At 55.1% G+C, this 26,448-nt stretch overlaps 2 protein-coding genes across 4 annotated transcripts; one reads left to right on the forward strand and one right to left on the reverse strand.

Annotated features, from left to right (window-relative positions):
* Window positions 1–1,127: 1,127 nt before the first annotated feature.
* On the forward strand, window positions 1,128–16,085 carry LGALS2 (galectin 2). 2 transcript variants are annotated; one of them, XM_054821411.1, is made up of 5 exons: window positions 1,128–1,172; window positions 1,347–1,400; window positions 14,216–14,298; window positions 14,589–14,748; window positions 15,861–16,085. In XM_054821411.1, exons 1-5 carry the CDS (start codon window positions 1,143–1,145, stop codon window positions 16,005–16,007), a joined length of 474 nt encoding a protein of 157 aa, XP_054677386.1. In that variant the 5' UTR covers window positions 1,128–1,142; the 3' UTR covers window positions 16,008–16,085. The 2 variants fall into 2 exon arrangements, with proteins under 2 accessions (XP_054677386.1, XP_054677396.1); XM_054821421.1 differs by lacking the exons at window positions 1,128–1,172; window positions 1,347–1,400 and adding an exon at window positions 13,621–13,763.
* A 1,026-nt stretch (window positions 16,086–17,111) lies between these two features.
* On the reverse strand, window positions 17,112–25,348 carry CDC42EP1 (CDC42 effector protein 1). Of its 2 annotated transcripts, none has more exons than XM_054821391.1 (3): window positions 25,119–25,348; window positions 20,639–21,541; window positions 17,112–19,586 (listed from the first exon to the last, which is right to left on the reverse strand). In XM_054821391.1, exons 2-3 carry the CDS (start codon window positions 21,078–21,080, stop codon window positions 18,772–18,774), a joined length of 1,257 nt encoding a protein of 418 aa, XP_054677366.1. In that variant the 5' UTR covers window positions 21,081–21,541; window positions 25,119–25,348; the 3' UTR covers window positions 17,112–18,771. The 2 variants fall into 2 exon arrangements, with proteins under 2 accessions (XP_054677366.1, XP_054677375.1); XM_054821400.1 differs by lacking the exon at window positions 25,119–25,348 and adding an exon at window positions 23,652–24,025.
* Between the last annotated feature and the right edge of the window lie 1,100 nt (window positions 25,349–26,448).

The raw sequence follows: 26,448 nt of genomic DNA on the forward strand, positions 1-26,448 counted from the left end.
TTTTTACCGACAGCTGGAATCCCAAAGTAGGTTTAGATGGACTGAGACGTTCTATGTGGTAATTAACACCGTTCCAGAATGAAAGTACTGGAACTATAATTAGCTCGTAGCCAGTTGCAGAGGAAAGTGACTACGTGCAAGCCGGAGGCCTGGGTAGTTGGGAAAGCTTGTGCTGGCAGAGGGGTGCGGGATCCCAGGTTTGGCAGGCCCTGCAGCGTGCTGTCCCGCAGAGGGCAGCAGCAGGCAGGAGAGCTCCTGCCTGATCAACCTGAGCTTAGCAAATGCTCTCGCTGCCTGTGCAGTCGTGGTGGATCACAAAACAGGCAAAGTCCCCCTCAGTCGGGAGGGGAAGGCAGCCTTGCAGGAGTGGCAGGGTCACTTGGGAGAGGCATTTTCCACCCACCAGGTTGTCTTCAGCCAGCCAGAGCTGCCCTGTCGCCCTCGCTCTGTCCCAACATTTGTTTGGTTTCTCTGCCTTGTGTGTTTATGCAAACCCTGTGATGTTTTTCAGATGCGCTTGTGTGCGGCAGAGAGAGCTTTTGTGCACTTCCCGCTGGGTCATTGGCTCTGGCCCGTGACGTGAGGTTCCCTTTTCCCTTTCACATTCCTCTTTCTTTGGCAAAGCATTCTGCCGGAGAGCTTTTACTTTCCTGAAGTTCTGTACTGCAGTCTTTTGTTCCCTCTTCTTGTTTTCCTGCTCTGGCTGACTGCAGCAGCCAGTTCCTGGGTTTTTGGCTCAGTTTTACCTCTGCTATTTTCTTTTGGAACCTCTCCTGACATCACCTGTGACCACGCACCTCTTACACAATCCTCTGGATTTGCAGCCCTGCTATTCCCTGACCTTGGCTAATCTCTTTCCTTTTGCAATACTTCTAAGCACCTTTCCCAGCGGAGGGCTGCAATTAGAGAGGCAAGTAGAGAGTTGCATACTTCTCTAGAGGGAGAGCAGGTTTGAGCTCCTTTAATCTAATAGGAAATGTCTCCTTCCCTTTCATATGCAGCACTTTCTTGTGGTATGCAGTCATCCACCAGGATTGCTCCCTTCCATTTCTTTCAGCATTTCCCTTTTCGGTGTAGGAAGACCTGTTCCCAGTGATCAAAGGCATCCTTCTACAACTACAGGAGCAGAATGAAGAAACAGGATGCTGGATAAGGGATCAGAAAACCTGCTGGTTAGATTTCTCAGTTAAACATGTCTTGGAGCAAGGCTCAAGGAAATGCATATCTGTGCTCGCTGCCTCAGTTTCCCTGGTCGTTAGCATGGGGATAATTGCATTTGCTTCCTTTGGGGAATTGCCTTGACCTCTGTATACTAAATTTCCTTTCTGTGTTGGTTCTGTCATTAGAACAACTGGCTCAGCGAGACAAGCAAGCGAGAGAAGCAAATACCAGAGTTAGAGGTGAGCTGAGCAGCTTGCTGCTTCCTTGTGTTTGAGTCCTCCTTCCAGACTGGGCAGCTCAAGGAGTGTCTGATACCCCGACTGAGTGGGCGGCAGTGACCTCCTGGCCAGTGTAGGGGGAGTTACCCCCTGGGGAAGGCTCAGCTGGATTCACTGTTGCCAATGGCGTCTTCCCTGGAGAGTCCAGGACAGCCGAGGGATGCTCTGACAACATGGGAACGCTCTTACTGCTGAGGAACAGTACTGGCAGCAGGCAAAGATGAAAGAAAACCGACGGGACAGAAGCCCTAGTCGTACCCTTGGCTTGGGGGCCGATAGATTATGTGTCTGGGTAAGCCAACGCCAGAACAAGGAGAGGAAGACCTGCCAGGTTAGAGAGTGCTGCTTAAATTTATCTGTCTGAACCGAGCATTGAAGGCCCTGAGCCCGCAAGGGGGAGCCTCGATGAAGTCATTCGCCGCACCGCTGGTGAAATCAGCTCCAGACTCGAACAGATCTGCTACCGATACGGTGCACTCGGGATTCAGAGGTCAAGAGAGGCACTTGAAAAGGTGAACAGATTCACCCGTTCTTGCTCTGTCCCTGACTTTCTGTTATATTGCTGGCAGATGGAAGGGTATCATTAGAAAGCACAAGGATTGGGAAAAATGGTTTAAGAGCCTGGATTTTGCTGAGATACAGTTTGGTTGTAAAGAACAGCAGGAGGGAGAAGGAGAAAAATCTTATTGCAAAGCCATTTTTCATGGGCATCCAACCATGATCCAAGCAGAGATTGGTGACATGAAACCAGGCATCCTGGAGCAAATCGGGGAGCCCAGCTGCGGCAAATCCCCAAGCCTGGATGATGAATAAAAATCCCTGCATTGCGGCGACAATGAAGTGTGACTTAGTGAAACGTTTGCCGGGGATGTTTAGTGTAGCAGCAGCCCGGGGAACTCAGACGCAGCCGTGCGCTGCCTCTCTTTTACAACGCAGCACAGGGAGGAGGCATTCCCGCTGTGGGGTGCCCTGGCACTGAACGCACGTGCTCTCGGCTGTGCAGCTGGCTCAGATTTGGCAGTTGGTGAGCTTGAATAGATGGATTTTGGCCTGGGCTTGAATATCCTCCATTGCCAGCAATCCTGCTTTGGCTGCAGCTGCCTTGGGTTCCCTAGGAAACTTCAGCGCTGGCTTAAGTCCGGACTGTGAAATGGTAGGAGCAGGCAGTCCGTCGGCTCTCTCCCTCCAGCCTGGCTGCTCGGCCTCTGCCGCTTGGCACTGCAGCCAGCTCCAGCCCTGCTTTTGGTGGCGATGAGGAGCAGCAGGGCGGAGTGAACCCAGTGCAGGGGCATGGCGGACGTGGGGTTAGGAATAAAAAGAAAACTGTGACCCAGGAGGTGGAGGAGGAGGGAGACGCAGAGTCTGTGTACGCAGATTTCCCCAGGGTGGACCTGGCCTTTTGTAGGTTTCTTTCTGGTCCCTCTGGCTTTGTCTGTCTCGGTAAATGCAACAGGAGCAAGGCCAGGCCTGAGCGCTGCCTCAGGGTGATGGCTCATGCAGTGTGGTTGTTAGCACCCTCCCTGGCGTGGTTTTGGGCTGTGCCAGCTAGCAGTGCCGTGGTGCCCAGGCATGGCTGGGGGACAGGGTGGGCTGGGGACTGTTCCCAGCAGAGCCTTGGTGTCACCAAGCTTTTAACCCTATGGATGGGAGCTGTGCCCTGCTCCTTGCTTTTGGGGCCAAGAGCGAAACAGCTACACCCTGTAAGCCCAGGTCCCTCTGAAGGAAGCCTTTTGAAGTACAGTCCCCTGCAACCTGCATATTTACCCCCTAATTTTCTACTTTTTCACTCTCTGAAGATGGGAAATGTCACGCAACAGGTTGTAGGTGAGTGTGTGCACCAGACCGAAACTGGGAAACGCTCTGTCTGCCGGGCATGGCTCAACACAGGGTTGTGACTCAGTGTCCTACACCCCGTGCTACAGTTCACTGGCCATGTTTGACCCCCTGCTTTGTGGAGTGGGAGACTTGTTATGAGGAAACATTGCCCAAACGCATGAAGTCATGGGGGTGTGGGGGCCAGCTGCTGGATGCAAGGGATCAGATGGGCCTGGATGCAGAGGGACGCTGAATTTATCCCTCTGGCTCTTCTTCCTCGGGCAGGCAGAACCTGGAGCCCATCATGTTGCCCACAGAGTACACAATTCTGCAAGGGCTTCCCATGCACACACAACTCTGTCCTGTTTCTCCTACCACCCCAAACTACATCAGTCCCCCAGCCAGGAGAAGAATCAGGTGCACACCTCTGGGTACACTTGAATGACCCCTGCCTTGTCTCCGCGTGGAGGGGCTGCGTGTTCCCCTCAGCCCAGCAGGCATTTTGAAGGCAGTGTCCGTGTGCTGGGTCTCACCGCAACCATGTTGTACCTTTGCCACCTCCAATTTGCAGACCAAGTCCCCCTCCTCTGTGCAGGAGGAGGAGATGCTCCCAGCAGAGGCTGCTCCTTTTTCCACCTCCCTCCTCGCACAGAGTAGCTTTGCATCTTGAGTAGCTCACCTCCCCATAGCTGCGCCCTGGCTGAATTTCAGGAGGATGCATGCTGGGAGTTGATGGGGTTAAAAGCAACGGTCTCACAGTGTGGCTTAAGAGTGGGCTGTGAGACCTCTTTCCTCCAGCTGTCCTTGAGCTGCCGTGGTGCTCCTGCAGCTGACCAACCACTTGCTGGTGTCTAGAGCAGGCACTGGGTGCTCTTCAGCTCATCCTGAACCTGGTCCCTGGGGAGCTGCATCTCTGCTGGAGCTGTTCAGGAAAGATTCCCACCCCTTTCCTAATGAGACTGAGTGAGTAATAGAGATGTTCCTCAGGGACGGTGTTGTAAGGACTGCTACGTGCATGTTTTGGACCAGAGAGCAGGTCTCCACTAGCTTTTCCCTGCTTGTTGTGCAGCAGACATTGATGCGTGTCCCATCTTGACAGAAGAGATAAGCTATCTGCATGCCGATGGGAACTTGCCTGGCAGTTGCAGCCACTGGTCCTCCTCACATTGTTCTTATCAGATCTCCTGGCTTGGCAAGTCTGTTTGCACGGTGAATGGCAATGTGTTTGGGGCTGTTCAGCCTGGGATATGTCTGGCGTGAGTCGTGTTCAAAGCATTTAGTTTGTAATACCCTTTTCCACTCTCGGGAGCAAGCATTCTCCATCCAGGAATCTGACTGCAATTAAATCTGGGTGTTTGCGTCGCTGCTGGGGGGCTCTTGGCAGAGAGCAATGTGAAGAAACCTGGGGGCAGCCAGAGAGACACAGCCAGGTTCTGGCCCCGGGTGTGTTGCCAGTGGTGGGGAAAATAAGGACAGCAGGAAGAGGCACAAACTGGAGGGAAGGGAAAGAGAGCCAGAGAGAACAAACAGCCTAGCATGACTGCTGGGAATGCAAAATAAACATCCACTGTGGTCAAGTGAGAGCTTATGTACTACTGGCTACGTGAGATGGGTCAGAAACAGGAGTAGAGGCTCACAGGAGAAGTCCAGAGAAGCGACAGGATGCCCATAAGGGACTGGCCAGCCAAACGGGGTGTCTTCAAATGCACGGGGTATCCCTTAGTGTCCAGTATAGCGTTGGAAAGGGAGACGAGATGTCCCAGCAGTGCAAAGAAGCTGCTGCCCTGCTCCCTGCGGTACCGTGTGGAGATGAAACATCTCTGGGCAGTGCCATGACCCAGCAGGTTCAGGTGCTGGCTTCAAAAGCTCCTTCACCTGGTGGCAACTCTAAGCAAGGCTGTGGCTGTAGCTCCTCACTGGGAAGCATGGAAAAAGTAATTTAGCGCTCCTTGTGCCGATGAGAGTTGGGACCTCTTCTGCACTTTGGTTGTCCATGGAGCTCCTGCAGCAGATCCGGCTCAGCTCTTTTCCCTGTGGCTCACTTTGAAGGTCCATGGGTTCATGTATTTCTGGTGCCCTTCCCTCTGGAAGAGGGGAGGAGAGGAACAGGGAGGGTCTGTTGTGTGGGCCTGGTCTTTTCTTAGGTCTCCTTCGGATGCCTGCAGTTCCCCCTTTAGATGCCCATTTCCCGCACTAAGGCAGTCATTTTGGGATTTGGATTCCCTTTTTTTTGGCAGCTTTTCTTTCCCATTTCCATCTGGTTTGGTTTTTACTGTTTCATTTTGCAGGGCCATCAAAGGGAGTTTGTTCAAGCTGATTTTGGAGCAACAGATAGTTTTGACTTGACAACCTCTTCCTCTGCAGACCTCAGCCATGGCCTTAGATCCAGGGTGGGTTGCCCCTTCAGACCCTCTGAAAGCTGATGGGTGTTAGTAAGGTGGCATGCTGCTTCCTGGTGGGGATGAGGGATAATTGGCTTTAGTGACGTGAGCATGGGAGAACAGACTTTTTTTTTTTTTTTTTTCCTCTCCCCTTCTTTCCAGCCCATGAGCTGTTAATTCTTGTGGCTTTTCAAAACTTGCTATTTCTCCCTTAGCATTTCATTCTCTTTCTTTTTTTTTTTTTTTTTTTCCAGTGGATGAGCCACCCTTGGCATCATGCCTCGTGTGTGTGACTCAGATGGATTCCGCTTGTCTGAAGGATTCCTGCAAGTCCTCAGAGTTGTCCAACCCGCCTGGGCTCAGCACTGGAGCCCGTGAGAAACACACTCAAAGTGAGTCACGCGGTGCCAGCAGCCTTGTTCTCCCCGTGCAGGATGGACTGCTGCCCACGGGGACTCGGCAGTCACTCTCGCTGCATGCCCTTGCTGTCCCGTGGGTTTGAATCCACGATGGCTGCTCGGAGCTCAATGGAGGGAGGTCCCCATGGACCTTTTGTGTATGGTGCAATGCTGCATTTCTTTTTTGCTTATTCGAGTTCCAGCCAGCTGGCCTCACGCTGTCTTTGTTGCGGGAAATGGTCCCCTTGAAGTCAGGGGAGTTGGGCTTGGGGCAGCTCGGAAGTCCCCTGGCTTCCACTGTTGGAAGGCGTCTGTTCATTTTGAATGCCTCTGGTTTTTGGACTTAATTGGACCCATGCAAGGGCTAATGTTTTTCAGAAGCACTGAATGCCTCAGTACCTCCTGCTGATAGTAGATGGTGTGGTGAGAGATCAGCATCTCTGATACTTGAGGTGCATTAGCCAAGGGAGCCCAGCTTCCTTTTAGCTTCTAGGACAGGTTTGCAAAGCTGGATTTGTTTGGGTTTTTTTTTTGCTTTTTTTTTTTTTTTTAAGTCTGTCCATGGGAGCTTTAAAATGAGAATCTAAACAAGAAGAGGGTTTTTTGAGGTGAACTTGGGTATCTGTGCCTCAGTTTCCCCATGTGCAAGATGAGAGGGCTGCCATCTTCCTTACTCAGTGGTAGGATAAAGCTGTTGGAGATCTTAATCATTTGGTGCAAGATACAAGTGGAGCGTAAGACCTCATGAAACTGATCCTTTGTGGAGAGGTCTTTGGAAGATCCTTTTCCCATTAAGCTAATAATATCTCATCCAGCAAGTCTGGGACATCCCAAAAGTCCAGGAGAGGGGGAAGCCATGAGCCTTCTATGCATCTTCTCTTTGCCAGTAGGGAAGCTTTCAACCTAAGTGCATTTTCATCTCCAGGCGTGTTTTTGAAAGCCTTTCTCACAACCCACATTCCTGGCATGCCCCCATGAGGGAAAGAATTAGAGAAATGAAGGCTGGAAATGGAATTGGGTGGCATGTAATCAGTCCTCTGACCTCCCTTCCCCACCCTTTGCTGGTTCAGTTCATTCTCCTGTCTCTTGGGCAAGCTGAGGACCCATAAGATGTGACTCATCTGGCTGCTTGGGTTAATGAAATGGCCCTGATACCTTATGAGCCAGCTCCCATGCACATGAACTACCTTCGTCCCCTCTCTGTGCACAACTTGTAGCACACAAAAGTTGGCCGCAGACTTCAGAGCTGCCCAAGAGAGATGTCCCCTGCAAAGGTACAAGGACATAACTTGGCCCTGGGGATGGAAACCATCCATCAGAGTGCATTTGAGCTCCCCATGGAGACGGGAGATGCCAGTCACTGTGGCACCACTGCCTTCCTGATAGGGTAGGGAGAGAGATGGAGTCTGAGGCTACACCCCTCCCCTGTGCTCTTGATCTGCTCCACTGCTTGGTGCAGGTTCCTTCCACTGCTGCCTCTAACCCTGAAGAAAGGTGGTTTTTTTCCCACATTTTAGCTCTTCAGCTAGCTTTGTCCTTCCTCCTTATTCCCCACATCCTAAGGAAGAGAAAATTGCACTCTACAGATGAAGCAGGGTGATGCTGGTGGAGAGCCTACCAGAGGCTGATGGCCTCTAAATCCCTTTCCCCCAGGTTCAGAGCACGGATGCTACTTCCACACAAGGGCTCTGGATGATGCACTGTCAGAGAGCTGGGGCATGAGAGGTGGCAAGAGATTCACCTCCAGTCCTTTGTTCTTTCCCATTTTAGTTGATCTGAATGCAGAGACTTCAATGCCTTCCCTTGAGGAGCCGTCCCACTCTGGTTAACCTCTTATGCAGGAGGTTAAGTACTCACGAGCACCAGTTTCCTTGTGCTCATCATTGCCTTGGCTTCTCCTGCATCTCTTGGACAATCCTTTCCTGTACACACCCTCCGGATCCACAGACCTGCTTATCCAGTCTCGTGCTTACCTCAGTGTTTGGCTAAGTACTTTTTGTTCTCTTGGTCCTCCTCCGTTAGAAAGCTGGCTGGCTTTCAGAGCTTAGAGATCAGTTGGGCGAAGGTTGCAGCACTATTTGCTGAGAGGCAAACCCCAACGCTTCTTGACTAAAGAGGAAACCGGTCCCGTCAAACCTATCTGGGAATTTTTGTGACTGGCAGGAGGAGGACTGAGCAGCTCCGTCAGGAGGTGATGGAAGCCTCTTCTTGGTCCTCTCCTGAGCCATGGCCTCTGAAAATCCAGAGCTCAGCTTCTTGAAATCCACCCCACAGCCCTTTAAGGCAGGGAGCTTCATAAAGGAGGGAAACCGAGTCAGAAACATGGCTTAATCGCAACTGCCAGGAGGAACCGCAACCAGGGCCCGGATGAGGTCAGAGAACACGGTTTAAATCAGGTCACCGCTCAATATTTATTGTGTGGAGTTTTTCTTTTTTCTTTACTCCTGCACTGAAATCCTTCCCCAGAGGCTATTCAAGGAAATAAATAGCCAGTGGAAAGGGACAATAGCTTGCTGTGGAGTACAAATTATATGAAGCAGTAGGAAATAATAGCAGAGTGAGCAGCTGCTACTCCGAGAAAGAATGCACGGTTGCGCTCTCCAGCTCCATTTGCCTTGAGCAGACGCCGATGCCTGGATCACAGCTCAGGCTCCCTGGTGCTTTGAGTGCAAAACAGGACAGGCACCTTTCCCCCCCTGCAGTGTCCTCCTCCAGTGCTGCTTATTAGCGCCAAACTGAAGCTACAGCCTTTTGTTAGGTGCTAAGGGTATCTCTTGCCTCTTCTCACAGGGCTTGGTTTGAGGCATTCCCGCAGCTGGCATGGCCACCTCACCTTCCCCTCTCTCCCTCTTCCCTTCTGTTGGGAGAGATGGTAGGGACCATTTCGGCATGCTGGTGTGGAGTTTGGAGGCTGCCCCCTGCCACAAAAGGCCCTGAGAAACCTCTCACAGCTAGGGCGGTTGAGCTACCTTGGCTGGGAAGTGGAAAAGCCTGTGGTTTTCCTCAAGGCTTCACACCTAGCTGGCTTATCTCCTGCCCGAGTAAGAAAACAAAATAAATACTGCTGCCAGCAACGGTGCTGCTGAGGATCTTGGCAGCCTGCTGGGGATGGTGGCATTCAGTCTGTTCTCAACAGCTGTGTGGGTGTCCTGTGGTAGGGGTGGTGGCTCTAGGCTATGGTACATGAGGTCCTGCTGTCTGGAGCCACCCCGAGTGTCCTGAGATCCTATGGGTGCTCCTGGTGACCTGAGATCTCCCTAGGACTAGCAGGAAGGCTGGGAAGGACTGTTAACCCCAAAACTACCTTATGGGATCTCTGCAAATGGAGCTGCCACATTTCATGGGGTAAAAGCACTCTGCAGAGGACCTGGCCTGCCATCCTTCTGGCTGAAAGCCATCATGGTTGCATTGGTCTCTTCCCTCCTTAAAAGATGATTTTTCCTCCCTGTTGGAAGCTTGCCTTGCCCTTGGGTTGGGCATGGCCCCCACTCTCACACCAGTGGCTGCTTGTTGGGACTCTGCTGTCCCAAGGCACCCTCTGGGAATGCAGCAAAGCTTCCTCCGGTGCCAGCGGTGTGAACATGGGTGTCCCACACCAGTACAGGCCAACTTCCCTCTGGCCAGGATGAACATCTATATGGGGCCCTGGAGAGGCGCTCCCATGCAGGTACCCTATTATAGGGTCATCTCTCTGGGAGTGAAGTGTTCCTGGATCACTTGTACCGGTGGCTGCCAGCTTCCATAACCATTGCTTGTATTTTCCTGACTGCACAGACCCTCCACCTCCTTTGCAGATGCCCTTTAGCCGGATTTCCTCTTTCTTTGGGTTTTACATTCCCATCATATCACCATTTCCCCAGGCTTTCTGCTTTGCAATGTCTGCAGGGGAGTATTAACCTGCCCCCTTCACCCTCCTTTCATTATCCCACCAATCACCACCTCCAATTGCACTGGAGAATTTCGGCTCTTCTGGGGTCCCTAAAGTCTCAGCCCCTTCCTATGTGGGGAGCACATATCCCTGCATGAGAGAGGCCATCTGCACAGGGCTGCTGTCTGACCACGCGGAGGCTCAGCTCTGCAGACGAAGGAAGTCGCCAGCACTGGCAGAGTTGCTGCCTGGTTTCCCACTATTGTTCCCAGTGGCAAATAAAAGGGGGGTGAACGCCTCTGCTGAGCATTGTAGGAGCAGGGTTAATGTTATCTCGATAAAATCTCACGGCCCCTCTCTGAGCAGCTCGTGCCTCCTTCCTGCCCGTCTCTCTCCCTGCGTATTCTCACATCCGTGGTACTTGCAGCTCTGCACATAACTCTCTGTGTGGGTAGTTTTCCCCATCCTTCAGACACGTGCTGCTCTCCCTCCTGGGCAGCCTCATGCTCTGCCAGTGGGATCTGTGGATAAATCCCAGTGAGAGTGATGTTTCTGTGTGGGAAGCGGGGGAAAGCCTCCTCTATGTTGCTGGCCCAGGACCTGGCTTTTGTCTCTGCTACAACATTCCTGTGTCACCTTGGCCAGCCACATAGGACAGGATTTTTCTGAGCAAGTTTAGGGTCTGTCTTGGGACGTAATCTCGTGAGCCCTAGAAGTGTTTGTTTCTCACTGCTGGCTTAAAGTGAGTTCAGATGACTAACCCTGATGGCGGCTACGCAAATAGTGTCTCTGTCCCTGCAAAGGGACATGAGTTGCTGGAAAGAGAAACCTCTCATAGTCAGTGGGATGCTCCGATATTTTGAGAGGGGGGCTCTGGGCTCTGTGTTCTCCCTGGGATGGCTGCAGGGGAGCACTGTGACATGAAGTTGTGGGTGGGTGGGACATAGCAGCATGATGGGAAACAGACCCAATGCCAGAAACCACCATCCTTGGCACCTGCTCCTGCTGGCTCTACGCTCAGCCCAGGGAGGTTTCACCAACAGCTTCAGTGACCTCAACAGCAAACAAATTTCCCAAGCCTGCTGGGCTTTATGACCCCCTGGTAATAGGAAACACCTCTGGGGAAGGAGTGCTTATCAGCACTTACCTCTGCTTGCTTCAGGAGGTTTTGAGGAATCATAGAACCATAGAATGGTTTGGGTTGGAAGGGACCTTAAGGATCATCTAGTCCCAACCCCCCTGCCATGGGCAGGGACACCCTCCACTAGACCAGATTGCCCAAAGCCCCATCCAGCCTGGTCCTGAACACTTCCAGGGAGGGGGCATCCACAACTTCTCTGGGCAACCTGTTCCAGTGCCTCACCACCCTCACAGTGAAGAATTTCTTCCTACTATCTAATCTAAATCTCCCCTCCTTCAGCTTAAGACTATTGCCCCTTGTCCTATCACTACATGCCCTTGTAAACAGTCACTCTCTAGATTTCTTGTAGGCCCCTTCAGGTACTGGAAGGCTGCTATAAGGTCTCCCCGGAGCCTTCTCTTCTCCAGGCTGAACAACCCCAACTCTCTCAGCCTGTCCTCATAGGAGAGGTGCTCCAGCCCTCTGGCCATCTTCGTGGCCCTCCTCTGGACTCGCTCCAACAGGTCCATGTCTTTCTTGTACTGGGGGCCCCAGAGCTGGATGCAGAACTGTCATATGGTGTCTCAGGAGAGCGGAGTAGAGGGGCAGAATCACCTCCCTCGAGCTGCTGGCCATGCTGGTTTTGATGCAGCCCAGGATACGGATGCAGCCAGGTCATGTTGAGCTTCTCGTCCACCAACACCCCCAAGTCCTTCTCCTCAGGGCTGCTCTCAATCCATTCTCTGCCCAGCCTGTAGTTGCGCTTGGGATTGACATGACCCATGTGCAGGACCTTGCACTTGGCCTTCTTGAACTTCATGAGATTCACACAGGCCCACCTCTCAAGCCTGTCAAAGTCCCTCTGGATGGCATCCTTTCCCTCCAGTGTGTTGACTGCACCACACAGCTTGGTGTCGTCAGCAAACTTGCTGAGGGTGCACTTGATCCCACTGTCCATGTCACCAACAAAGATATTAAACAGCGCCGGTCCCAGTACCGACCCCTGAGGAACGCCACTCGTCACTGATCTCCACTTGAACATCGAGCCATTGACCGCAACTCTTTGCGTGCAACCATCCAGCCAATTCCTTATCTACCAAGTGGTCCATCCATCAAATCCATGTCTCTCCAATTTAGAGACAAGGATGTTGTGTGGAACAGTGTTAAATGCTTTGCACAAGTCCAGGTAGATGACATCAGTTGCTCTTCCCTTATCTGCCAATGCTGTAACACAGTCATAGAAGGCCACCAAGTTTGTCAGGCATGATTTGCCCTTAGTGAAGCCATGTTGGCTGTCCCCAAGCACCTCCTTATTTTCCATGTGCCTGAGCATAGTTTCCAGGAGGATCTTGGCTCCATGATCTCGCTGGGAACAGAGGTGAGACTGACCGGCCTATAGGTCCCCAGGTCTTCCTTTTTTCCCTTTTTAAAAATTGAGGTTATGCTTCCCCTTTTCCATTCAGTGGGAACTTCACTGGATTGCCGCAATTTCTCAAATATGATGGAGAGTGGCTTAGCAACTTCATCCACCAGTTCCCTCAGGACCCGCGGATGCATCTCATCAGGTCCCATGGACTTGTGCACCTTCAGGTTCCTTAGATGGTCTCGAACCTGATCTTTTCCTACAGTGGGTGCTTCTTTGTTCTCCCAGTCCCTGCCTTTGCCTTGTGAGGCTTGGGCAGTGTGGCTAGAGCACTTGCCAGTGAAGTGCTCAAAGGGCAGAAGCTGTCTCCCAGCTGGCTGTGCAGCGGCAGGGTGACTGCACTCAGCTGCTCTTTGCGGCGCTTGAGACGGGGGGCTGAGGGACTGCTAGTCTCCTGAGCTTTGGCCTCCTCCTCACTCTCGCTTTCCCACTGGCTTCTGGAGTCTGGCAAAACATTGCCTATTTGTTCAACCAAACCTGGGACACTGTCTACTGACTTGTAGCTCTTACTTCAGAAGAAGACAGCAGGGGTGATGCTCCCCTGTGAGGACAACATTCCTCTCAGGGTCAGGGAGGGTGGGGCTATTGAACCTGATGTGCATGGCTCCTCAAGCCAAAAGTTTTGGGTCTCGATGGAGCTTGGATGGGAGATTGCAGAGAGCTCCCATGTATTGCTAGTGCAATCCATGCAGCTGTGGCTGAATCTAGAGCCACGAGAAGGGAAGGAGATGGAATGCCACACGTCACCCCTGCAAAGGACTGTTCATAGCTTGTGTCATCTAGAGGCATGTGTTGGCTGCCCTCTCCTCTGAGCCCCTTGGAGCCCTTCCTCAGAGCACTGTGGGGAGGGATGGTGGGGTCCATTTCAGTGTGCTGGTTTACATTTTGGGGATTGCCCCCTGCAACTTAAGGAAGGAGCTGGAATGCTTCTTTTGGCTGAGCTGTTACATGCAGTAAAGAAGCGAACATGGCAGTCACACCTTTCCGGCTGGGAAGATGCTTCTCCTATGTGGTGGCTGGAGTAGCACCCCTAAGGGCTGTAACATGGTGGTCCCTCCAAAGGGAGCCTACCGAGAGGCTGGCAATTGGTTAAATTTCCTAAAGTCCCTAACAGGAAGAAGTGTACATAGGGAAGCTATTTCTTTGGATCAAAGTCTCCTGGCTGAATAGCAGTTGGGGTGCCTTGCAGAGGCGGAGATGCTGTTAATGTTTAAGCCACAAGGAAGTCTAAGGATTCAAGGTCCTCTGTGTGAGGTGTTTCTGAGCTAAACTGCTGGTGGTTCTCTGCCTGGTTACTCTGCCCTCTGAGGAAGATGTCTGTAAGTGCTGCTGCTCCTGTCATCTGTCACCCAGGATCCCCAGCTCAGCAAGGCTGAGTGAGGGACTTGCAAGCCACAGCCACCTCCGCTCTCACCACTGGCATTTCGTGGGCTGCAGGTGATGCTACCCACCAAAGTCTGTGCTGTGCCCCTCTGCTTTAACCCTCTTTGTACCTCTGCTATCATGCTCTCCTTTTCTTCTGCTGAGGACAAGCCTGTTTTCATCTCCTCTCTCTCTGATGTCTTTTATCGCTTGCTGGCTTCACTCAACCCACTTTTCCCTTGCTGAGAAGCCCATGCAAGACCTACAGGATGGAGGGGTTTTGGCCATGCTGAGAGCAGTAGATGTTCTCCTGGCTAGGGCACATTCTCCAAGCAGCACCCTCTCACTTGTGGTGGCAGGGGAGAAATGACTGAATGAGCCCCGCAGACTATTTTTCTTTCTGCCTTAGGAAAAATTTGAAATCCTCAACCTGGATATGAAGACAGGGGACACCCTGAAAATCAAGGGCAAGATATCCGATGATGTTGACCGGTAAGTACAAAGAAACCACTTTGACTTACCAGGACTGAAGGTGGGCTGCTGATGGAGGTGATTTTCCAAAGTCATCAGGGATAAAAAGCGTGAGCATAGCTCAGTGTTAGGGGAGCCCCTACACCACCACTATGCAAACTCCTCTGGTTCCTGAGCAGAATGAGGAAGCAGGAGGCATTAAGCACCTGCAACGCTGATGGAGGAATTAGTGCAGAGCCATGTGTTGGATCTCAGGTCTTCCAAGACCCTGTCCTGCCTGTGTGACTGACTTTCCTCCTGTTCACCCACAGCTTCAGCATCAATCTTGGCTGCAGGTCCTCGGATCTGGCATTTCACTTCAATCCCCGCTTTGATGAGTCCGTCATTGTCTGCAACTCCAGGTGCTCCAACGCCTGGCAGTCAGAGCATCGTGATAACCACTTCTGTTTCTCCAAGGGCTCCACTACCAAGGTGAGGGGTCTGTGCTGGAATGCAGTTGGGGGGGGGGGGGTGTGGTCGGGGGAAGCCCCTGGTTAGCAGATTCCCATACCCTCATCCTCCCGGTCCCATCCAATGCCTCGTGCTGTCTCCCAACAACTTCTCATCCTCATCCTCTGGGTTTTTGATCCTGATTGCCATTTCCACTCCTCCTTCAAAACCCCAGCGCTTCCTCTGAGAACTTTGCATGAGCCCTGTCTGTCTCAGACTTTGTAAGTGCTTCCTGCCCCCCATACCTGCCCAGCAGGGGCACCAGGGGCACATATGAAGGTAAAGGGGGTCTCCAAGAAGAGGATCTTGCTGTTTTCTACCTTACTTCTCTCCCTGATTCCCTCCTATGCAAACATAGGCTTTAAGGCAACCCAGAGTTTGGGGCAATGTCCAAAAACCTTTCCCTCAACTCTTCTGTCCTCACTACTTCGGTATCCATACTGCCAGTCTGTCCTCCCTCTCTTCCTGCTGGGGATGCTGTCCCACTTGCTGTCTCACCCCATCTGATGTCCCGAGACGTTAACAGGGCTGCATTTAGGAGCAGTCCTGTTCCTGTGGCTGTGGAGAGAAAGCTTTTCCTCAGTCATGGCTGGCTTTTGGGGAAGGGATGGAGAGGTGATGGCTTTGGGGAAGGATGCCTTTAATTTGCAGTTATCAGTGATGCATTCTCATCCTGTCTGTCTGTGCATGTTTATCAGCAAAGCTCCTTTTTTCAGGTCCCAGTGAGTTGCTGAAGGCATTGGGGTGTCAGGTTTATTCTGCCCTGTTCAGAGCGTATCTGAACATATAAGCCATCTATCATATAAGCCATCTGGTGTATAAAGACACACTTGGGTTTATCTGCTCTGAGTTTACAATCTGAGTAGCTGAAACAACCCCAGGAGAGATTCTGTCCCCAGGTCATAGTCTAGATACCAGCTCACACACTTGATACCAACTGCTCATTTCCTGCCTCACCCCCAGCACCTTGCTTAAGGCTGTAGGGACCAGGTCTGACCCTCACATGTAACAGTCAGGCTTTTCACCTGGATGCTCACCTCCTAATCTCCTCCTTGTCCCCAATTCCTGCCCTTCCTCCCCGTCTCTTCTCCCAGATCATCATTGAAATGCAGGCAGACAAATTCCAAGTGAAACTACCAGATGGACATGAAGTGGAGTTCCCCAACCGGCACAGCTATGACAAGATCAGCTACATGAGCATCAAGGGAGGCTTCCAAGTCACCTCCTTCAAGCTGGATTGATGGGTGCCACTTCCTAGCTCTAATAAAAACCCAAGCAGTGGGAGACTGCTTGCTCCAGCTGCTTTGGCTTCTGTAAGATCTCTGGCGCTGTGGCTCTGTGTGAGACATTGACAAAGCCCAAGGTTTTTCCACCAACAGGAAAGGACCCCTTGTTGGATGGTAATAGCTCCTAGATAATGCCAGGTGCTCTTCCGTGTCAGACCAGGATGTGGGGCTGAACAGATATTAGATAGGGCAAAGCAGGCTGTAGGTGGGGTTCAGGAGGAGGACACTGTGTGATTGCTCAGGGCATGGTTGTGTAATCTCTTCACAATGTGCCATTTCTTCCTGCACCCGAGTTTTTGGGAAGGAGGAAGGGGAAGAAAAGCGTTGACGTGAGCGATGTGGCATTTGATGTGGCATTCGGTGCCACAAATGCACATAATTAAATATTAGGTTTGGGAACCTCAGGGCATGGGTTTGACAGGTTCCTCTTGGCTGCTCTGGAAGCCAGCGGCCAGGAGGAAGGGGTGCCTTGCCCTCCCACAGGAGTGGTACCATTTGAAGCAGTGGCACGAGAAGGCAGCACAGGTGTGCCCCTGAGCCAGAATTCCTGCCAGCGATAAGGAGTTGTCTCCTCCAACATTACCCCTTATCTCACTTCACTTATCTGCTGGCACATTCCAGCTTGGTTACCCATTACTCTGACATTTCCACACCGAACCCTACTCAGCGAAAGTGAGGTTTGGGCTGGGTTACGTGGCTCAGCACCTCCCAGTCTGTGTCCCTCGCACAGGACTACAGGCAATTAGTGCTGATTTTCTGATGCCACTGCTCTAATTAAAAAGTGTCTCACCAGCCTTAAGTGAGAGACCAATGTGTGACAGCAAACATAGGTGTACTTTAGGCTGGGTGGGAGGACAGCAGAGTAGAAGAGCATCTTATGGAGAGCCTGGTCCACCGTGAGCAGCAAAGTACTGGGCTAATTAATCCAGGGATCCCAGAGGTGCTGGAAAATCCTGCTGAGAGTGGAGAGGACGGGATTTTGTGGCTGGGGCACCAGCAGACATAGCAAGGAAAATGATAAGGTTGCTGCAGCTGATGGAGGCACCAGAGGAGAAGTTAGTATCAAAACTGCTTTAATAAGGACAATAATAAGTGCATGGGATACAGAGTGGAGGCAGAAGGGATATTCCATGGATGTGGGTCTTTGGTCTGGAGCTTGTGTTACGGTCTGAAAAGCGGATGGCAGGGGGAGCTCATCCTGAGAGCCAGGGTCCCCACCCTGGAGGGTGCAGGGGTGATAAGGCTGATCCTGCTGGGTGTCAGTGGCCAGAGCTGAGGACTCACTGAAGCTACTGCCTGCCCCGGCATGCTGCTGCTGGCCAGCACAAGGCAGCTGCCCAGGGAGGCTGGGGGAGATGGGCTTGCCTGTAAGCTCCATGGCCTGACTGCGAGTGGCACTCCCATGTACAACACGTGTGCATGCCAGAGCCTCTTTATTCTGCTCTGAAAAGTTCCCTGCCAGAAGCAGCCAGGCGGCGGGTGAGCTGCGTGGGAGTGGAGTCTTGCGGCCACAGCCCAGCATCTCCCCCTGCCACACGCCCCCTCCTGTCCAGGAGAACAAGGGGGGTCCTGTGAGGGTCCCTCCGGTGACCTCAGCCCCCGAGCATCTCGGCTCCACGTCGCAGCACAAAGGCACTTCTGTGTGGGCCAGTTTGCACGCGGGGCAGTGTGGGGGGCAGCTCGTTTCAGGGCGGCTGCATTGCCCAGGGCTGCTCGGCAAGGGGCATTAGCCGTCCTCCGCACGTACCCCTGGGAAGGGGTGCGCTGGAAAGAGGGGTGCGCGCATTGGGAATGGGGAGAGGGAGTGAGGATGGAGAGGTGGCACAGACAGTGGCTGCAGAGTGGGAGTCTCCTTGTTTTGAGGTGGGGGAAAGGAAGGGGTTTTTAGGACCCAAACTGCAGAATTTGGTGACCCGACGCCTCTGCCTCCAGCCAGCCAAGAAGTTTCTCCCCTCCTTGCTGTGAGGGGGCAGGGGTGGGAAAAGGAGCCATCCTAAGTGATGCTCAGCAGCAGGAGGCACGTGGAAAGACCCCTGTGATTATCTCTGTCTGTGCTCTCACCTCCTGAACGCTGAGCTCACAGCCTTTTTTGGGGGGAGGGGAAAGGAGAAAGCTCAGCTCTGTGGGGTTTGCCTGCCCCTTAAGCCCCTAGCTGACCCCCCCAGTAGATAGATGTGCTATACAGGAGGGTCTTGCACCAGCTGGAGCTGGGGTGAGCCCCATCCCTTACATGCCAGAGCTATTGGTGGGAATATCTCTGGGAGGGCACCTGTGCCAGCGCAGAGGGCGGCTGGGGGCTTTGGTGCAAGGATGGCTCATGTCCCCAGACATGCTGGTGGGGCCAGGCTGAGGGATGAGAGAGAGAGTGCTGGGGGGGAACAGGATGGGGTAGGAAGGGGTTTGGGGTTTCTTTGGCACATGGGAATGTCCCTTTGGCATCTAACAGCAGTGAGGCTGGGGAAGGGCTGTGATGCCCCATGCTGCAATGCACAGCCCTCACTGGCCCTCCGCAGCAGCCTGGCCCAGCCCCAGGGAGCCCCTGAGGAGATGGGCTCTCCTCCTGACCCCTCCAGCCCCCCCCAGTGCCCCCAGCATGGCAAGGAGGTTGCCCGCTGGTTCTGCTGGTGACGCTGGCACCTGAGGGTGGGGGACAAGGAGGAGGGTGAAGACCCCGGCACCAGCATCTCTGGCGAGGGGCTGTGATGGGAGGGATGGCTGTTCACACCTTGACTTCATCGTCCTCCTCCTCCTCCTCTTCATCAGCGTATTCAAAGGAATTGCTGCGCCCTCCCCGGGCACCAGCGTACCCCTCCTGCAGGCTGGAGAGCTTGGCCTCTTCCTCCTCCTCCTCCTCCTCCTCCTCTCCTTGGTTCCAGGTGGCCTTGGGATACCGGCTCTCCCCTGTCACTTGCAACCGCCATGAGTTGCTGCTGGGACTCTCCCATTGGGTCTGCATCCGGGCCTGCCGGGGACCCTCACCCTTCTCTGAGCTCCGAGGGGTGCTGGTCCCACCATAATGGCGGGCCAGGACCTGGGCCGCCCGGTCAAACTCTCCTGCCTCGATGGTGCAGTCGTTCCAGTGCCCCTGCCACGGAGTCCCTCTGGGCGCTGCCCCTGGCCCGGAAGCCCAGGCAGGGTCCTCTCCAGTGCCCTCGATGGCGTGTGCCTCTCCGTTGGCATGGACCGACAGTCCCGGCAGCGAGCTGGCCCCGGACAGGCTGCTCTGCCCAGAGTGGTCCCAGAAACTGGACGTTGCCTTGTCCTCTCCATGGGATGCACCTGATGCTGGAGGGACCCCATCCTTGGTCCCCTCACCACACAGGAGGTCTGGGTCATCTTCCCCCACCTCGCTCCCATTGGTTTCAGAGAAGCTCATCACCTGGAGGAGCTCGCTCATCAGAGAGGGCCCCAGGTCCAGGCGGAAGGAGAGCAGGGAGTCTGAGCGCTTCAGCTCTGCTTCTGCGGGGAAGGCGTTCTCTTGGGCCTTTTCCAAGCGAGGGACGCGAGGGATGGTGCAAAACCCAGACTCCAGCCCTGTGAGGCAGAAGGGATGGCTGGTGAGGGGGGGGATGGCTAGGCAGGAGGAAGCCTGCCTTACATCTGTGGGGGACAAGGGACACTGCCACCAAAGTGGTGCAGGTCACGCTCTTGTTGGTGGCACTGGCCTCTAAAGGACAGGCCAGAGTCTGTGTGGACATCTCCAAAGCCCAGAGCTACAGCGGGTGGACTCCAGGTGGGCTCTGGGCTTGGTAAGATGCCGGTGGGGGCTGAGCCAGGCAGGTGGGACCAGGAGATGGCAGCATTGCCTCAGCTTGCCTTTCCCTCTGAGCCCAGCCACCTCCCCGCTGACTGCTGCAGGCCACCCAGACCCACCCCCCCCCCCCCCCCCCCCCCCCCCCCCCCCGAGACCCTCTGCTCCAGACCTCCCTCCCTGGGGAAAAGCTGAGCCATAGCCCAGTACTGTGAGGCCGGAGAAGAGCCACCCAGCTGGCCTGTCCTATCCTCCCTACAACCCTTCCCCAAAGGTCCCTCCTGGACCCCAACTGGCAGGGAGGGATGGAGTCCTTGAGGAGCACATGGAGATGGAAGGGTTGGCGTAGCTAGGGACAGGGTTGGACTATCTGCATGGAGGTGGGAAAGGCCATGCCATGCATCCCCTTGATGTCACAACCTTGGTGTGGGCATTGCCTCACTGTCCCAGCACCCTCTTGGCTTCCTTGGGGAGGCTGCTCATGGGGAAGGCATAGGGCTGGGGGGAGCTGGGGACACCCCCTTACAACTACTCCACACAGGCTGCCAGCTGTGTGGGGCTGTGGGGAAGGGAGAGGAGGAGAAACCATCCATGCCCCACTTTGGGGGGCACCCTGGGAGGAGACCCTCCAAGGGCAGGAGCAAGGACTGTAGTTGAAAGCAAGGTTAGGGTTATCTCCTTGCAGGGATTACCAGGACTGGGGATTCTTAAATGTCCTGTCTCTGCTGAGAACCTAAAGTCCCTCAGTGGGGAAACCAAGGTATGGAGCAATGGAAAAGGGCTGCAGAGGATGCACTGTGCCTGGGCTTCAGCCTCTGCCCCACGCTTCACTCACCATAGGCCTGGTGTGTTTTGGAGAAGCTGTTGGAGGCACTTTTGAAGGAGAACTTGCTGGTCAAGCCCCGGCCACCACCACCATCGTATGTCCCCTCGTTGAGCTGTGGCAGCGAGATGGCATTCTTGATGATGGGTGAGACAGGCGGGGGGGCAGGCGACGCCCCTGCTTGGCCCCCACTGCCCCGGCTCCTCAATGGTGTCCGGCGGACGTGCCGCAGCGTCCGGGCGAAGAAGTTGTTAGCTTTGGTTGTGTCGGCCCCACCATGGTTGCTGAGGAAGGAGGTGTCCCCGAAGACATCCCCACCGCGCCCCACGTGCATAGTGTGCCGAAAGTCCCCCAGTGGTGGGCTGATCATGTCCGGCGTCAGCTCTGACTTCAGCCGCCGCTTGCCATGGGAGCCCGACACCCAGCTGAGCACCGGCAGCTTCCCCAGGCTCATGTTGCACCACTCACCTCACCCTTGTCTTTGAAAAAGCCCCAAAAAACCAGCCCTTGATGGGCTTCCAGCACTGGGATGGCCTGTCACATCCCTGGCCTCCCCATCACTCCTGCTCCAATGCTCTTGGGGGAATGGCTCACGTCACCTTGACTTTCAGCAGGTAGGAAGGGTGCCTGTCCCCCGCTTCCCTGCACTACGTCGTGCTCATGAAATCACCCGCAGCCGGTACGTCCCCGGTGATGAGGACAGCTGCGGTGCGGAGGTGTCCCCAGGAGATGTTTGGGGTCACCCCCGGGTGCTGCAGAGGCTGCTGGAAGCTGCGTCTGGTCGCAGGATTAGGGGTTAATCCACCGTCTTCTGCCACTGCCGGGTGAGTGGGAGCTGGTCACGGATGGGGCAGTGGGTGATGGGAGCTTGGGGTGGGCTGGCAGGGCGAGCACCTCAGTCCCCTCGTTGGCCACCTAAGCAAGATAAGAGGAACGGTGAAGCCCTCAGAGACGATTTTCCCAACCACGTTGGCATTACCCCCGGGACTGTCTGGGGAGGTTAAAGGTGGTGCATGAGCAATAATGAGGAGGTTACTACCAGCTGTCCCCCTCACTTGGCCATCCTCTTGGGGAGGAAGGAAAAGGCTTTCCCCCCAAAACACGTGCTCTCCCTCACCCCAGTGAACTCCCTTAGTGTGCCTCAGTTCCCCTGCCTACAAAGCAGCTTTGCCAGACCCGTGCCACAACGCAGGCTGAGGATTTCCCTCCCAGGCAGCACGTGTTTCCGGAGTGGTGCCCTGCCTGGCTACCCAGGCTCCTGGGGTGAGGAACCTCTCCCTCCTTTTTGCTATTCAGATGAATCCTTAGGGGGAGAGCGAGGCCTGGGAACCACATGCATCTTGGGGAGGAGCGGTGGTGGGAAGGAACAAATGCAGTATTTGTATATTGGTTTGTTTGTCCTCTGGCTGGGTCCCCGGGTGCTGGGCAGACACATCGGAGCAGCAGGGAGACAGGGGTGCTGGCAGTGCAGCTGCTTTGTAGGCAGGGAAAACTGAGGCACGGCAAGGGAAGTGATTGCTCAAGGTCGGAGGAGAAGGCAGGATGGGTCCCTGCACTCAGGGGGTTCCTGGAGGCGCTTTGGGGCAGGCGGGGAAGCAGCAGCTGGGCGCACAACGGCAGGGCAATGACCTCCCATGTCTGGAGAGGACACTCTGATCAGCAGATTCCTCACTGATGTGTGTGGCAAGAGGGAGAGGGCAGGTTGGGGAAAGGAGAGGATTCGGGACATGGGGCACCTCGGAGCATCAGTGGTCCAGGTGTCCACCTGGGGACACGTCCCTCCCTCAGCTCAGTCCTCACTCAGGGGCCGGGGGAACAGGATGGAGCTGGATCCCTTCAGCAGGGCTGGTTGCAGATGGCAGCATGCCAAGAGGCAATGCAGGAGCCTCGCATCCCTTGGTCCATGTGTGCTGGGCCCCCATCACTGCGTGGCTCCATCTACGTCCCCCTGCCACGCTGCCTGCCTCCCCGGCCTGTCCCCAGGTCACCTCGGAGCAGTCAGGTGGTGCCAGGGTGGCAAAGCTTCTGGTGAGGGGGAGCCCTGGACATGAAGCTGCTTTCCTGGCCGGCTACATGTGTTTTCGCCTTGCCATGGCCTTGTTTGCTCACCGGGGGCCCCTCTTATCTGCCAGGGGTTAATGCCTGGGGAAGGGAAAACAAACCTCCCCTGGCAGCTCCCAGCACCATTGGCTGCCTCCCGGGGTGGCAGTGGCCGGTGGCAGTGGGACAGTGGCAGGTTTGGCTTCATGCTGGCCCCCAGCTTCCTGGCTCACACAGCCCATGTCTGCCTCCTGCTCATGGAGGTCGTGTGGTGCTGCCTTGTGGCCAGGACGGGCCAGGCACATGGCAGATTTGGGGTGGGAGGACAACCAGGAAGCAATGTCCTCTCTCTGGCAGAAGCCCACCCATAGCTACTGGGTCAGGGCTCTCCTGGAGTGCAAGGAAACCACTGGGGTGGTCCCTGCAACACAACGGGGGTCTGGGGACCACAGGGAGAGAGACGGGACACCATTTTTGAGCTGTCCCTGGATTCCCCAGGAAGGTGCATGACCCTGGCAGAGAGTATTAGGCAAGTTACAGCCCTCGAGTTTTCCTTTCCCTCTGCACATTGGAGCCCCTGAGAAACCCAATGTGGGGACTGTGCCCTTCAGCCTGTGCTGCACCAGGCAGGGCTACTCTGAGGGGTGGACCCCCCAACCCCACCTCAGGTCCTCCACACAGCAGAGCTGCCCTGCAGACCCCTGCAGGGGACCGGGGCTGGCATCACGCTGGGGACAGGGTGGGGAGGCAAGGGAAGGGGGAATGCGGGAGGAGAGCATCCTTTTGCTCCCTGCCTGGAGAACTATTGAGCGGGGAGCCGGGAGGAGGAAAGTGTTTCTCCTTCCTTGTCCCTTGGCCACTACCGAGACGCAAGCCAGCACCTCCTGGCCCGGGCTCTCCCTGCCTGCTGGCAGGCAGCAGGCATTGCGAGAGGAGGAAGGGAGGGAGGGAGGGAGGGAGGGAGGCAGCTGGTGCCCAACCCTACCTGGATGGCAGGTTTCTAGCAGGCCTGCTGGGATTTTTCTTCGTCCAATCTCCCACTTTTTCCTCCTTCCCTCTGCCCCTGGTGCGTCTCCGTGCTGGCTGTTCCCCTTTGAGCCCTCCCCTCCGCCCAAGCAGACTCCTCCATGCCAGAGAAACTCGTGATTCTGTGGGCAGAAGCTGACCCGTGTGCTCTCCTTTCCTCCAGTGAGCAAGGGGACCCCCCATCTGGCCACCCGTCCATCTGGACACTGCTTCCGTCCAGCAGCCCAGCCCGTTCACCAGCTTCTGGCACAGCGAGCCCACAGCCTGTCCTGACCTCCCCTTCCCCGGCATCCTCTCCCTGGCTCCCTCCTCACCTCCTCTGGGAAGCCCCCTGCCCTCAAAGACCAACCGCAGGCACCTCCTCCTCCTCCCAGCCTGGCCTCCCCGTTTCCCCCCGGAGTTCAGCTGGTTTCCACTGGTTTTCCACTCGCCAGGAATGGCCAGAGCTTTTCTGCTTGCTGGGAAGAGCGGAAACCAGAAAGGGGGGGAAAATAATCCAGATGTCTAGTTGGCTGGAGCTACAGCAAGCAGCCTTTTCCCTCCTCCTCCTCTCCTTACCTCCCCCCCCCAAAGGGACATGCTCCAGAAGAGGGCGAGGAGATGTTTGGGGTGGTCTCAACAGGGGGAAGAGCGGGTGGAAATGTCTGTGGGCGGCCGGGAAGGCTTTCCCAGCCTTCCTGAGTGCCGAAAAACCTCCCTTTTCCCGGAGGAAGGGAGGCAGAGGCTCCCCCGTTGGGTCACTTTGTTCTGGGATGGGGAAAGCCGGCAGGGACAGGCTTTTGGGGAAGGGGGAAAAGGGCTCAGCTGGCTGGGCTGGGTCTCTTCCAGCTCCCCTGGAGCAGTGCCGGGCAGTAGGCGGACAAGCCCAAGTCTGACTCCCGCGCTGCCGCCTGATATATATATATATATATCTCTCTATATATAGTTATATCTCTCCGTATTACAAGGGTATTCTTCCAAGCAGACACGCTGGGATGTGGAGAGAGGCCAGGGCTCCAAAGGCAGGCAGTTTCCAGACATCTTCTCCCTGCCCCCTTGCCCAAAAGCACTCCCTTTCTTGCTCCAAACCCCCAAAATCGAGGCGCCAAGAGCCTGAGGGGCTTCACGAGGTATCCAGAGCAGGGTGTGGGAGGGGGGTGCCTTGCTGCTTTCCCCCGTCCTTGGGACCCCATCCTTGTCTCCTTTCTCTCCTGGTCCCCCCCGGGCCTGTCTCCCCTCTCCTCGCTCCCGCTTTCCTTCCTCACGGTTTCCTGTTGCATTCCTGCCTTCTCCCTTTCTCTTTCGCCATCCTCCCCGTCTCCATCGCCTTGCTACCCCTCCCGCTTCTCCCCTCTCCTACCACCCTCTCCACCCTTTTCCTTCTGCTCCCGAACCACCCCCCCCCCCCAGCTCTACAAACTGAGGAATCAAAACTTTTAGAATTTACCTCTTCCAAACCAGGGTTATTATTTTTTTTCCTGTCCTCCGGCTGAAAAGTTGTGAGACACTCCCTGTGGACCCTCGTAACTTGTTCCGAGGGTTACCGGCGCTGTGTCCCAGAGCGGGGGGGGAATAAAGGGAAGGCACGACCCCCCTTTTCCCACGGCTGTCCCCCCAAGGCTGGCTCTCCAAGGCTGACGCCCCGATGCCACGGGAGAGAGGGAGCGAAGCTGGCGGGGAGGGGACGTGGGAAGGAGGAGGGCGGGCTGCAGCACCGCCGAGCCAATCCTTGCGTCGGCAAGGAGACCAGAGAAAATGAGATTTATTCCAACTATCCAGGACAGAAAACTTCAGGAACTTCTCTGCCGCTTCCCCCCCCGCCCCCCCCCCCGCTTCCCCAGTGCCATTTCCCGTCCTCTGGCATTGGCTCTGCCTCCCGCTCCCGGGTGCTTGTTTCAATGGATTTGGGGGAAGGGGGAAGCCCAGGTTGCTGGCTAACCTGGTTAGGGGAACCTGGCCAGAGGGCAAAGGAAAGGAGTTTGACCCCTGTGTGCGTGACCCTGAATGTATCAGATGGGATCATTGCACCCCGTGTTGGATGGGAAGTCCCCAGCGCCCATGGCGCTGCCAACCAGGAATGGGGGTCTGGGGCTGCATGGTCATGCCAGGGCCTGTGGGTAGTGTTGGGTTGAGCGTTAGCAGGAGAACAGCATCACTGAAGGCCACATGGGCCAGGTGGGCATTATGGGGTCAGGACTAGCGTTACGGGGTCAGGACAAGCATCATATCAGCAGCATGGTGTCACACCAGGGTGAGGGGGTGGCAGTGGGTAAATTGAAGGAGGTGCTCCTTGATGGCACCAGGGAGGTTTTCTGCCCACACTTGAGACACTGCATCCCTCTGGCATTGCGCTTCGTTGCTTTGTCCATTGATGGTCACATGGCAGAAAACTATAGGTGCCAATGAGGGGCAACCTGCTGGTGGGCACAGCATCACCAGTGCCATGGTGACCCTCATGGTCCCCAGGTGAGACTCGGTGGCTCTGCTGGGGAGCACTGAGCCAGGCACAAGCACCTATTCAGGGCCCTGTGGAGGAGAAGGGAGGTGTCTCCACTGGTAAAGGCGAGATGAGACTTGTTGGGGTTAAGCAGGCCTGGCTGAATGGATGACAAGATGTCTGCAGAGGAGATGTCAAAATGGAGCCTGGCCTCTCACTAGGCTCAGGTGGCCCGGGGTGCCCAGGCAGGAGCACCTTAGTAATTGCTCAGAGGTTTGCTAAGCAGCAGCAGGATTTTGGCATGGCTCTCAGCCTCTCAGCCTCCGGCTTCCCCTCTGTG

The sequence above is a fragment of the Grus americana genome, chromosome 1, assembly GCF_028858705.1.
Source record: "Grus americana isolate bGruAme1 chromosome 1, bGruAme1.mat, whole genome shotgun sequence".
Classification (NCBI taxonomy): Eukaryota; Metazoa; Chordata; class Aves; order Gruiformes; family Gruidae; genus Grus; species Grus americana.

Bases quoted from the DNA above. Each gene is read 5' to 3' on its own strand.
- LGALS2 (XM_054821411.1), top strand. From the start codon at position 1,143: ATGCTGGATAAGGGATCAGAAAACCTGCTG. The intron at 1,401-14,215 runs GTGAGCTGAGCA...TTTCTGCCTTAG, and splicing joins AGCAAATACCAGAGTTAGAG to GAAAAATTTGAAATCCTCAA. The intron at 14,749-15,860 runs GTGAGGGGTCTG...CTCTTCTCCCAG, and splicing joins CCAAGGGCTCCACTACCAAG to ATCATCATTGAAATGCAGGC.
- CDC42EP1 (XM_054821391.1), bottom strand. From the start codon at position 21,080: ATGAGCCTGGGGAAGCTGCCGGTGCTCAGCTGGGTGTCGGGCTCCCAT. The intron at 19,587-20,638 runs GTGAGTGAAGCG...TCTGCCTCACAG, and splicing joins CAAAACACACCAGGCCTATG to GGCTGGAGTCTGGGTTTTGC.